General features: G+C 48.6%; 1 protein-coding gene across 3 annotated transcripts; it reads right to left on the bottom strand.

Annotated features, from left to right (window-relative positions):
* Window positions 1–6,969: 6,969 nt before the first annotated feature.
* On the bottom strand, window positions 6,970–13,114 carry PDP2 (pyruvate dehyrogenase phosphatase catalytic subunit 2). Of its 3 annotated transcripts, none has more exons than XM_014464896.2 (2): window positions 13,076–13,114; window positions 6,970–10,268 (listed from the first exon to the last, which is right to left on the bottom strand). In XM_014464896.2, the coding sequence occupies exon 2, from the start codon at window positions 10,210–10,212 to the stop codon at window positions 8,620–8,622; it is 1,593 nt and encodes a 530-aa protein (XP_014320382.1). In that variant the 5' UTR covers window positions 10,213–10,268; window positions 13,076–13,114; the 3' UTR covers window positions 6,970–8,619. The 3 variants fall into 3 exon arrangements, with proteins under 3 accessions (XP_014320382.1, XP_014320383.1, XP_006099441.1); XM_014464897.2 differs by having other exon boundaries at window positions 13,059–13,085; XM_006099379.3 differs by lacking the exon at window positions 13,076–13,114 and adding an exon at window positions 12,924–12,942.
* Between the last annotated feature and the right edge of the window lie 304 nt (window positions 13,115–13,418).

Here is a 13,418-nt window from a genome sequence, read left to right as displayed (position 1 = left end):
TCAACTGGTATAAATACAGATGTAACAAGACAACAGACACAGAACCTAGAAACAGAACCTGGCAAGAGAACCTGGCTGAAGAACCTAGAAACAGAACCTAGAGAGAGAACCTAGGGAGAGAACATGGCAAAAGATCCTGGACAGAACCTGGCTACAGAACTTGGCTGGAGAACCTAGACAGAACCTGGCTGGAGATCCTGGAGAGAGAACCTCGCTATGCTGATTAACTGAACACTGCCTCCATGTCCTTCCTTCTTCGCCAACTCCGTCCACACCTTTGGGGACCCCTGGACCTGCTGGGGCTGGACCCCAGCACCTATGGACCAACAGCTTACTCCTTCCTGCCAGGCTTTTGGAGAGCAAATAGGGCATGTTGTTTGTTTGTTTTAATGTGTGTTTTTTTTAATGAATTTTTAGAGAGAGGGGAAGGGAAAGGGTGAGAGAGAAACATCGATGAGAGACTTCAAATTGATTGGCTGTCTCCTGCATGCCTCCTACTGGGGATTGAGTCTACAACCCAGGCATGTGCCCTTACTGGGAATCGAACCAGTGACCTCTTGGTGCATGGGACAATGCTCTGAGCCAATCCACTGAGCCATGCCAGCTGGGCAGGGCATGTGTTTTTTTATAAAATGAATAGATAGGATTCAACGGAATTGAATGATCACTTAGCAATCCCATGAAAGCAAAGAAAAAGCTTTGGAGTCAGACACCAGGGTTCAAAACTTAGCTCTGCATTTACTAGTTTTGTGACACTGAGCACACTTTACCTTTCCAAACTCAGTTTCACCATCTGTAAAATGGGTTCATAATCCTTGCCTCATATGATTGTGAGATTTATTGTAAGGAATTGACTCATGTAAGCTGGAGGCCCAGGAGAGCCAGTGATGTGATTCCATTCCAAACACAAAGGCCTAAGAACAAACCAGAGGAGCCAATGGTGTAAGCCCCAGTATGGGTGCAAAAGGCCTGAGAAGCACCAGATGTCCAAGGGTAGAAGAGGGGTGTCCAGCTCAACAAGCAGCAAATTTTCCCTCCCTTCTGCCTTTTCATTCTATTCTAGCCCTCAATGGGTTGGATAATACCCACCCACTTCTTTACTCAGTCTATTGATTCAAATGCTAATATTTTCCAGAAACACCCTCAGAGCCACACTCAGAAATAATGTTTTACCAGCCCTCTAGGCCAGTGATGGCGAACCTTTTGAGCTCGGCGTGTCAACATTTTGAAAAACCCTAACTTAACTCTGGCGCCGTGTCACATATAGAAATTTTTTGATATTTGCAACCATAGTAAAACAAAGACTTATATTTTTGATATTTATTTTATATATTTAAATGCCATTTAACAAAGAAAAATCAACCAAAAAAATGAGTTTGCGTGTCACCTCTGACACGCGTGTCATAGGTTCGCCATCACTGGTCTAGGCATTTTTCAGCCCAGTTAAATTAACACATAAAACTAACCACCACAACCCTCAATCAGATTCACCAATGATCAGGACCGCTGTCCATTAGCTTTGCCAATCTCCAGTGTCACTGTCACTTGGTTATTGTATTCTATTGGTTACAAAACAAGTTCTAACCACCCCCTCGCCATATTCAAGAAAAGTGGAATTAAACCCCACGGCTAGATGGGAGGAGCATTTGTGATCATCCTCAAAACCACAAAAAGGATAAAAAGGTGGAGGATTCCAGGCCCCATCCCCAGGGACCAGGGGGCCAGCCCAACTCTTGAAAGAGGTGGCTCCAGTTTGTGGGGGAAGACAAGACCTCTTTCTCTTTTCTCACTCCTTCATCCCTGTATGACTGTAGTACCCACAGCCTGGGAAGAGGATTCTGAGCTTTCTCCCCAGGGCGATGGGGCACCGTGGAAGGATTTAGAGCAGAAGAGTGACATGGTCAGATTTGAGTCTGACCAAGATCACTCTAACCGCTATGTACTGGGTGGAATTGACTGGAGGGGGCAGGTGTTGTTTTGGGTGAGGAAGGAGCAAGGTGGTTTGGACCATTCTTGAGGCTGGGACAGGGGGTGGGCAGGAGGGGATGGAGCCTAGACCTGCTGGGAGGTGGCTGCGGGGACTGGCTGCAGGGAGTGGAGGGGGGTGGGGGTCGGAAGGGTTTAGAGTTGTGGAGCAGTCCACTGAGGGGGACACCCACATCGGGGGAGAGTGGAAAAGGTGGTAGCCACTTCCCCACCACCCGCAGCCCCCCTGGGACCCCAGCAGCTCCTTCCCCACAAGACAGACCTGAGTGATCACAGGACAGGGTCCTGCCCCCACACCACACCCCAAGGACCTCCAGGGTCTGGTGAGGCTTCCTGAGAGTGTTCCAGGCTGCAGTTCTGGGGAGACCCTGATCCACCTACGGCTCAGCCTTGGGGCCTCAGCTTCTCAGGAACTTTCCTCGGCTCCCGCTGCAGCTGACATCAACACGGCCAGTTGGCGACATCTAGAGGCAGCCGCCTGCTTCGCGTTGCTTTACCACAGATTCCCCGAAAAGGGCCTGTGCCAGCCCAGGGTTCCCCACCAGTGTTCTCCTCAGGACATTCTCGGGACGGAGTGACCAAGCCACCAGACAGAGCTCAGAAGAGGCCCAGCCCCTCCATCCCTTAATGCCAAATCCCAGTGTGGGCTCAGCAAAGCTCCTGGGACCCCAAGTGAACCCATGGATACGCTCCCCTCCCATAAGCCAAGGAGCATGTTGTCTTGATGACATTCCCTGTCCCCAACCCACTGCACTGCTTTGTTTCAGAGGAAGGGTCATCCCAGCCACTCAGTCAACTCCTCCCAGAGCCAACCCCTCACCTCCATCTCACCATCCGGCCCGCCCTGGGTCCTGGGTCCCAGGTGAGAATATGCAATGGCCCTCACCTTTTCTTAGCAATCCTTTTTTAGCTAATTGTTCATTTCCATCTGTCCATACCCATGGTCTTTTCTGGTACTAGACACTCCTCACCTCCCTCCTCACTTCCATGCCACCATTTACTTCCTCTCCTGCCTCTCTGACCTCTCTCTCTTTTGCTGGTTCCTTTTTACCTGTTCCTCTCAATCATCCATCCATCCATCAATCCATCCATCCATCCATCCATCCTTCTGTCCCCCCATCCTTCCTCATTCATTCTACAGCCAGTTGGGCAGGGTGCTGAGTCTGATGTTGATGTTGCAGGTATGAGGGTGGGGAGGAGAAAAACAGGACACATGTCGACAGCACCTGGTCATCACACTGCAAGGAAAGTGGGGGGGACTGACGTAGGACTTTCTGTACTGCCCCCACCCCACCTCCCTGCTGATGAAGAGCAAGACATGTCCATGATCCTAGCTGAGGTCGCCGCACGGCCTTGCTCACGTCTTCATTCCTGGAGACCACCTGAGGGGCTCCTTCTTGCCCACCAGCCACATCAGGCTAGCTCTCCCTCAGCCTTCACGGCAACTCAGTGCCCTCAGAGCCTGTCCCCAGACCTGCTGGACCGGACTCACCCCTGTGCTCCTTTCCCTGGGCTGCCCCCCTGCATTCCCATTGTGCCCAGTATCACGGTCCTCTCGGCCCCAGCTGGATGGGGCCATCCCTGGCCAGCTCTGCATGCCTGGCTCTGCTGCCCGTAAGGTTTGTGCGAGGTGGACAGAGCAGCAGCTCATGGCACACATTTCTTCTGTTCATCTGCTGCAGGGGGAATGGGGGTGGGCCAGTGAGGGCTTTCCAGAATCCCGGAAAGGCAGGGAGAGTTAAGGTCTGACATAGAGCCAGCTTTGGAAAGTCCCTCCACAGACTGCTTTTCCAGGGGCTGAGGGTAAGTAACGAGTTCAGCCAACGTATTCCCTTGCCAGCGAAGGTCAGCACTGGAACTCTGGCCCCCTCGCTCCCCACATGCTCCTCCCAGACAGGCGATTTCCCATGTGGAGCAATCAGGTCAGGGGCCAAAGGAGTAAAGATACTCTGATCCACAGAAGTCCAGTAAAGGCTTACCCACCCCAGAGGTAGCTGCTTGGAGCGCCAGCCACTCGCGATTCAGAGGATCACCAGCCTGGGAACTACTTAAGGGCATTTAGTAGCATCAAGTAAAATGAAACCAAAAACTCTAGAGATTTAAGGAACAGTATAAGCCCCCTCACCCTCCAGTTAGAAAGCTCAAAGAGCTTAATTTTTTAAATTTGTTTTCCTTCTGTTTTTATCACGTTCCAAAATGATGGGATATTGAAACATGTATGTAAAGTATATCTAGCTTCTTTTCAGTGCTTCTCTGCCCCATCCCCAACCACCCTGGGCCAAGACTGGGCAATGTTTTGTGAATTACTATCCCTTTCTGAGAGCCCAGTATTGGGAGGAGTGCATGCGCTGTAGACTTTCCTCAAATGCGCCCCACTGTTAAGTATCAATGACTAATGTTCATACCATTGATAACTAATAATAATGTATTTGCAATTTAAGAAGTACCCATTGGAGCTGCCCTGATGAGCTGTATCCCTATAGAGGCAATGAAATCTAGCTGTTAGTGGGGGTGAGATGGAGTGGGGTGCTTAACTCTATCTAGGTACCTGCCTGGATTTTCCCCCAAAGCTGGCTCTGCATTTAAGATTAACATACATTTAAGATTTAACAAGCTGAGTTAAATAATATGAAATGCCAGCAGACAGGCCTGGGCACTGAGTGTATGGAGACACAACAAAAGCCTTCACTTTTCTTTCTTTTCAGGTCCCCACATGGTTAATACTAAATGAGGACTTCCTGTGTGGTCAGCAGCCAACAAGTTTGCAGAGAACACTTCTCTTTTGGGTAGATTCCTCCTCCCCACCCCCTAGTGGATTCTTGAACAGACTAAAATCTTCCACGGCCAGAAACAAAGGCTGGCCTCATCTAATGCCATCAGGACCTAAAAAAATTAATATTCAAACCGAAGGAAACGGAATTTCATTTTGCCTTTTTTATTTACAAGTTGAAATATCTCGAATGGCTAGAAAATACAAACATTGGTATACAGCTTAAATACAAGTGTCACTAGATATTAAAGAAGTTGGTTAATAATTTTTCCAAATGCTTAAGAAATATTTCCCAGGAGGCAGGTTAAACGTTAGGTGCTCGAGGCGCAAAGAACAGAGCCTCAGCTTGTTCAGATGGTCCCACAGTCCAAACGTGCTTTCCACTCAGTGACGCGCATGGCAGCAGGACAAGCAGTGCCACCAGCCTTTATACCCCAGCTCCAAAGCTGCACTGGGGCTTCTTCTGTCATGGGAAAGAGTCACATTCTGGGACAAATAAACCACTTTAAAGATGAAACTAGAATGGCTCAGTTCCAGGGCATTCTGTTGTAACCTGGGAAGTTAAGACTTCCCCAAATTGTCATCAAGGGCTAATGGGTAAGAGTCAAGTCAGCCAGATTCATGCAGGACACATTTTCTTGTTCCATACCTTATTCTCTTCTTTAACTCGTGTGAACTGTTTATATTTCACCTATGTGTAAAAGGTGCCAGCCAAATCAATTGTGTCTAACCCAAACTTGACCCAGTGTGCCCAATATTAGGGATCTTTTAGCCCGATCATACTTCTGGGTGAAATGTCTATAAGTTAACATACCTCAAAGTTTACATTTTCATTATAATAAATTAGCTTTAATGTTACAATTAACAGCTCAGAAAACTGAATCTAAGTATCTTGACCTAGCATACTAATTTGAACTAATACCATCTTCCCTATCCATTTTGACCAATCCCCAGAATCAGTAGAGACGTATTTTATCTACATGTAAAATATCTAATTAGGCCACTTATTACCAGTTTCTTACCTAAAATAATGAGTATGTAATTTAAAGCACCAAATCATACTTTATTCCAAAGTCACAACCAAAATACTAAATGTTCAATCTTACTTTTTCATTTTAGAAGTCTCAAAATTGAAATCTTTATAAAAGGAATGATAAATACTTTGGAAGACCTGACAAGTACCACCAACCCCTTCTCAACCCCGATGTCTAGCAGTAGCCCATGTGTTTCAGGAAGGTCAATGACAGCAGAACTGTGGGCAGGGAGACACACCCTGGGGTTAAACCAGGAGGCACCCCTTGGAGCATTCAGGGAAAGGGGTGACAAGAGCCCAGCCGGCATGGCACAGTGGTTGAGTGTCAACCTATGAACCAGGAGGTCATGGGTCGATTCCTGGTCAGGGCCCAGGCCCAGGTTGCTGGCTCAATCCCCAGTGTGGGGAGTGCAGAAAGCTGCCAATTAATGATTCTATCTCATCATTGATGTTTCCTCTCTCCCTCTCCCTTCCTCTCTAAAATCAATAAAAATATATTAAAAAATAAAAGTCAATCTTTACCTTAAAAAAAAAAAAAGAGCTAATAAGAGTTCACAGTGGAAAAGGCAGACAATACACTGGCCTTTCTTCTTTCAATATACTAATTAGAAAGCAGGAAATCTATTAGGCAGAGAAAAAAACATATGCTTGGAGAAACAGCTGGGATGTCTGTATTCTCTTGGCTGTCCCACAAGTTACGGAATCGGATACATTTATGACCATGCTGGCTCCAAAACAGGATTCATGCTCTGTAATTCAAGTAAATGCTCCAAGGGTGCACCAGGGTTTAGTGGGCGTGAAGAGCAAAGGTTGTCAGACAAGCAGTCTTCGGCTCTAGCAACAAACCTTCAGGTGAGCAGAATGGCAGTGATTCACGTTTTACTTCTGAGTTAAGATCTAGATTAGAAGGAATACTAATGGCTTCAGAATAAAAGAACCAAGGCTTAAGCACTCAAAAGAGAACTTCTTAAAATGAAGTCCTATTGCTAACCAGTTGTACTGAAAACCTACAGGGAAACACCCCCAAGCTAGAAGTATACCAACACTGGAATGAATGTCTCTGGGACATGGACAAACATGAGGAAGTCAATCCTAGTTATTTGCTTTTCTTTCAGTGCATGGCACGAGGGGGTGAGGTGAGGAGAGGGATCAACTAATATAGTACAGGAAGATAAAAATGTCAGTTTTGTGGGATTTTATTTGTGTTTCCATTTAGGGACACATTTCCTGTTGTTTAAATGCCACCATAATTCATCACATGAAACTCACCTCCCAAAAAAGGATCCACATGGTTTCATTTTCCAACTGACAGTCTGTGCAGCCCACAGAAGTCATTACAGGTTACATTTATTTTTGCCCCCTCTCTATTCTATATATGGTCCAGTTCCTGAGGAGAAGCAACGTGATTTATCCCACATTCTAGGGGCAAGTGTCCCATCTGACAAATCTCCCTCTGCCCCCCTCTCCACTGCCTCGGGATGCACACGGGGAGCCGGGGAGCCGTGGTTAATGACTACTCTCAGGTCCTTCCTGTTTCACCTCTCCAGATTCAGGCTAAATCTTAAGTCTATAATCCACTGCAACAAACCAGTCCTGCCTAATCGGCTGACACAAGGAGAGCACATTTTCTCCTTCCCTGCAACCATGTGAAATGGAAGCATTCTTTGCAATTAGAAGCAGCAGGATGAGGGAGCTTAGCATAGAAAAGACAGGAATTAACAGAAGAATGTTTGAGAGGTATAACCAGAATGGCTAACTGGTTTATGACTAAACCCCCAGAGGTTTAAACCCTGGAGACAATATTAATGCAGGAAAGGCCAGAAGTTAAGGCTTAGACAGAAGTTACCTCCTAGTATGGCTCAAAAGTTCAGGGGATAGGACCCAGTGGAAGGAACCAAAAGCCATACAAGTAAATTCCGCTGGTCCAGAGGCCTAGCCCCTCTCACCCTCAGCTGGAAATCAAGACAGGTCATTCCAAGCATGCTGACAGCAGGCCTGTTTGCAAGTTTGAGACTCAGTTTTAAAATAAGCTAAAATAGGACTAGAATGCAGCACTGCAAAGTGTTTTCACAAGTATAATCATGAGAAAGGTTAGAATATTGCATAGAAAAGTGTTCTGTAATATCCTTTGTAAACCTAGCTCTTAGTAATTAAAACAATCAAACAAACTAAACCTCCCTTCATAGTCTAGAAGTTCACGATTATGAATTGAGGAAAATGATCAAGTTTGCAGTTTTGCAGCAAAACCTCAGAAGATCCTGAAGTTCTTCATGTTTAGAATTGTGATTAAATTTACCACTTGGAGCCCAGCCAGGGTGGTTCAATGGTTGAGCATCGACCCATGAACCAAGAGGTCCTGGGTTCGATTGCTGTTCAGGGCACATGCCTGGGTTGCGGGCTTGGGGTGTGCTGGAGGCAGCCAATTGATGTTTCTTTCTCATCGATGTTTCTATCTTTCTCCCTTTCCCTCTCTCTAAAATAAATAAAAACATATTTTAAAAAAATATTTACCATTTGGAGGGTCAAGCTGACAGTTTAACAACAGTTTCTTTATAAAAGGACCTGGGCTACATGAGCCCAAGCAAATTTATGTCTCTATGCTCTGCCCTCTCTGCTTAGAAGAGGTGACCAAAACACCCAGGGGCATGAAATCACCGCTATTGTTTTTAAACTTGGGCTGCTTGTTTTCTTTTCTTTTCTTTTCACATTAGTCTATTATTAAGCAAGCTACACCTGACTACCCTTTTAACAGGTTTGAATAGCCAGTTTAAGAATAAGTGAAAATATCTGAGAGCATTTAAATGAACCTTGGCAATAGGATGAGAAATTCTTAACCTCTCTTATCATATGCATCAATTGAGTCTGAGTTAAAATACACCACAGTGACAGTGATATCATCCCTGTACATTCTCGCCAAGTCCTCCGGCAATGTCAGCATTGCGGTCAGCCGTTCTGGATCCATCTCCCCATACTCATTGCTCCCTATGGCATGTCTGATCAGACGTGTGGCTGCATTTTGGTCGGCAACGTGAAGCCCCTGGGCTTTCCTCTGCAGCAGCAGGCTTTGCATGAGTCCCAGGTTGGCTGGTCTCTGGGCCAGGTCTGGCTTGTGCCGACCTGCTTCACTCAGGTGCTCCACCACCAGCCTCACCACATCCTCATTGTCCAGTACGTCCCATAGGCCGTCTGACGCCAGCACAAGGAACTTATCCTGGGGCCTCAGCCTGTGGTATGTGATCTCAGGCTCAGCAGTCAGGTAGGGTGGAGTGTAGTAGTGCTGGGGGGTGAACTGGTAAATGTTGAGGGCCTCGGTGTCAAAGCCTCTCTCCAGGACACTGCGCTGCAGCTCTTTACTCCACTTCAGCTGGACATCTCCGAATGCCCTGCAGGGCATGAGGATGCCCAGCAGCCTGTCGTCCATGATGATTGTCCTGTTTTCTGACTCAGGATGCTCCCTCTTCAGCCGTGACAGCTCAGCCTGGTTCCAGGCATTGTGGTCGCAGGTAAGGGGCAGACAAGACCACATGCCATTGTCCTCCTGGACACCAAGGATGGCCCGGCAGTCACCAGCATTTGCCACATGCAAGTGAACCCCATCAACATGGGCCACGCAAGCTGTGGCCCCAGAGAAAGCAACCTGGAGGGAAAGGTTCCTTGTCATCTCGTCTTCCAAAGGGGCCTGGATTTCCAGCGAGATGTCAGAATCGAGTCTCTGGAAGGAGTACATTAATGCTTCCTTAATGTTCAGTCCCATTTCCATGTGCAGGTCAAGCAGCTCCTGCCAGTAGACCCGGAGGTGATCAAGGTGCACTGATGTGACATCCTTGTAGATACTGTCCCCTGGGTGCTTGAGCCACTGCAGGATGGGCAGCATGGGCTTCATGCTTTCCATCGCTTCCTCCATCTGCTCCAAGGTCTGCTGAGACATCAGTGACACTGCCACGTAGTAGAAGAGCCTCTCACTTACTGCTTGAGCACATGCATGGCCACCATGTCCGTCAAAGACACCAAACATCAGCCCATTGGTCTGCAGGCAGGAGGCCACACCTCGCCGGTCCTCCACTGGGGAATTGGCAGCCAGCTGGTTGCTCTCAAACCGCAACACTGAATTTGGGACTCCGCTGACGGGGTCAAGAATCTTGTGGGCTGACTCACCAGCTCGCAACACTTCATTTACTTGCTCAGGGCTGAGCTGCAGGTGGAAATCGTCTTCCTCTGTCGATGTGTGTCTGTAGGCTTTCGGCAGAGCAAAGTCACCACACGGGGCATTGTTTTTTAGGGTGCTTGATACCCAGGGAAAGAGCGTCCTTTTTGATTTATTCCTACTTGAGACACACCTTGAATATAAATGCCTGCCCCCTTGTAATGTGGCAATGCTGTTCCTTGCAGAATTTAAGATCCAGTAGGACACAGGACTTGACATTCTGAAACTATACCAGCAAATGTGTTCCTTCAGCAAAAGGGTGTATTTTTTTAAACCTGAAAATTAAAGAGTTTTAAAGTTTCAAATTTAATTTCTCAATAATGACTTCTGAAAACACTTAATTTGCTACTATCCTGAGCAAAAGTGATTTAAGATAAACTATTTAAAAGAGCTCACTAAACTCAAAATACCTAAGCAAGTCTCTCTACCTCCCATTATAACACATAAACACATCCCAGAAAAATGTGAAAAACAGGGTTTGTATACACTCTCCACTCCTACAGAGCCACCGTGGGCTTCCCCACAGAGCTCACTCATTCCTCACAGCTGACCCAGGGATCCCCATTTCCTCTCCTTCCCAAATCCTTCCTCTTGCTAGAGCCCAGTGCCTAGCTCCCATGTTCACTCTTCCCAGCAGACTACACATTTATTTAAATCTGCTTTCTCACTAGTCTGTAAGCTCCATGAATTCAGGAACTATGGCTGCCTTACCAGTGGCTCTCTAGGTCCCAGCCCTGTACCTGGCAATACAACAAGCCTTTAAATATTGGCTAAATGTGGATTTTTGGGAGGATTAATCCTCACCCGAGGACATTTTTCCATTGATTTAAAAAAATATATATTTTTATTGATTTCAGAGAGAAAGGGAGAGGAAGAGATAGAAACATCAATGATGAGAGAGAATCATTGATAAGCTGCCTCCTGCACGCCCCCTACTGGGGATCGAGTCCACAACCCAGGCATGTGCCCTTGACTGGAATTGAACTATGGATCCTTCAGTCCACAGGTCAACGCTCCATCCACTGAGCCAAATCAGCTAGGGCAGTGGTCGGCAAACTGCGGCTCTTTGGCCCCTTGAGTGTGGCTCTTCCACAAAATACCGACTTCTGCGCATGGGCCACGAAGTTTCAATCACACTGTACGTGCGCGCCCGCACGGGGTATTTTGTGAAAGAGCCACACTCAAGGGGCCAAAGAGCCGCATGTGGCTCTCGAGCCACAGTTTGCCGACGACTGGGCTAGGGCTTCATTGATTTTTAGAGACAGTGGAAGGGAGGGAAAAGGGGCAGAGAAAAAGAGAGAAACATCGATGTGAGAGAGACACATCGATTGGTTGCCTTCCCCACGTGCGCTGACTGGGGCTGTGGAACCTGCAACCGAGGCACATGCCCCTGACTGGAATCACACTCAGGACCCTTCAGTCCACAGGCCTACATTCTATCCACCGAGCCAAACCAGCTGTGGTTACATGTGGATTTTTTAAAAAAATATATATATTTTATTGATTTTTCCACAGAGAGGAGAGGGATAGAGAGTTTGAAACATCGATGAGAGAGAAACATCGATCAACTGCCTCCTGCACGCCCCCTACTGGGGTTATGCCCGCAACCAAGGTACATGCCCTTGACTGGAATCGAACTTGGGACCCTTGAGTCCGCAGGCCGACGCTCTATCCACTGAGCCAAACAGGTTAGGGCTACATGTGGATTTTTAAAAGGTCCAACTGCACTCTAGGCATCACACTAGCTGTCTAGCATCAGACAGACACACTGCCTGAGCTCCAGTGGCCCATTGGTGGGATGGGAATACTAGTCTCTGAAGGTTTTGTGAGGACTTATGAAATATGACCCTCCTGCTCCAAAAAAAGGAGTTATTACTTTTATCATTAGGTGTATTATTCTCCAGTCATTCTGCACACATACAGTTGCAACCACAACTTAAGAACATTTTGTCCATATTACGTTTCATGGATGCCTAATATTACCTTTTGCCATAAGCAATCACAATTTACTTAACTATTGCCTATTGTTGGAAATACGAAGGTCATTTCCACTGCTAGTTATAAAACACCACACTGTCCTTCCTACCCTATGCATCAACCCACTTAGGTTTCATCCTACTTACTTCTCAGGCGAGGAGGAATTAGCAGGTCAAAGGCTGCAGATGCATATTGCCCAACTAATTCCCAAAAGGTTCGCATCCGCCTCTGCAAAGGCACGAAGGAGAACAGTTTCCTAGCACCTTCAACAGCCTTTGGTGGTATTTTTCTCTTGGGCAGCGACAACAAAAGCTGCTCTATTTTCTCTTTCCTCGGGTGACCCAGGAGAAAGCGCGTTTCCCACGTGTTTTCGGATTCCGCTTATGGATCCTGCCCCCCCCCGCCCCCCGCCACGTCTGTCTGTTGGGGTATCCGAAGAGCTCGCAGAACGGAGGATCGTCCTCTTCCCCGCAGCCCACCTGGCTGACCTCGGGGCAGGAGCGGAGGGTCCGGGTGAACAGAGGGCGCCTGCCCCGTCCCCCCGCCTCCCCCCCGCCCCGGGTCCGCCGGAGAAGCCAGGCAGCGAGAGCCCCGATCCCTCAAAGAAGCCAACGGGTCCCAAGTTCAAGTCTCTGACCCACGGTTTCATAGATAAGAAGAGCGCAGCCTCCTGAGTCGACCCAGCCCAGATCTCCCTCAAATCCGGCCGCGGCCCCATCGCCGAGCCCCAGCTTCCCAGCCGGTAAAAGAAGATTGAGTCGAGACGCCCAGCTCTCAGAGCTACCCCTGGGGTTAAAAGTAGGTAAGTAGGGAAAGAAGAAAAAAAAGTAGCTAGCTAGTGTCCTGGTGCGCAGCAAGGGTCCTAGGCTAGGCGCAAGCCCACGTGGCGCGTGGCGCGAGTGGGATGACCGTGGCGGCGGCCCGCCCCCTCACCTCACCTCATCTGACCTCACCTCGCTTCACCTCCGCTCTCACCCCATCACCCGAGACGACGCCGCGAGCGTGGGAGGCCCAGACGGCCCGCCCGCGAGGCCCGGTGGGGTGAGAAGCGTCCAGACCCCGCGCACGTCCCCTTCCCAACCGCGGACCTTCGCGCTGCTCTCACCGGCTCGAGCCTCCGCCGCGGGATCCGTCCCGCCCGGACCGCTCCTGCGCACCGCGCCGCGCCCGCCGCCGCCCCGGCCTCCTCTGAGCGCCGCTGGTGCAACTCCAGAAGGAAGCTTCCTCTCGCCTGCCCTTATTGGTTCACCTGAGGAGGCGGACCCTTAACGGACAGAGGAATTACCCAATGGCTGAGGAGGGCGAGGGGGCGGGCAGAGGGGCGGGCCTAGAGGATCCGGTTCCTCCCCACCCGCCCAGCCCGGCTCACATCCAAAGTGGGTTGAGAGCAGGTCATTGGGTCCATTCAGTCGTTTGGCTGACGCGCCCCCATACGTGACCTCCCGACT

This window comes from Myotis lucifugus, unplaced genomic scaffold (genome assembly GCF_000147115.1).
Source record: "Myotis lucifugus unplaced genomic scaffold, Myoluc2.0 scaffold_274, whole genome shotgun sequence".
Lineage (NCBI taxonomy): Eukaryota > Metazoa > Chordata > Mammalia > Chiroptera > Vespertilionidae > Myotis > Myotis lucifugus.
This window is presented reverse-complemented; position numbering and strand designations above follow the sequence as displayed.

What these genes read in the sequence shown, in the direction of transcription:
- PDP2 (XM_014464896.2), bottom strand. Translation starts at nt 10,212, where the DNA reads ATGTCAAGTCCTGTGTCCTACTGGATCTTAAATTCTGCAAGGAACAGC.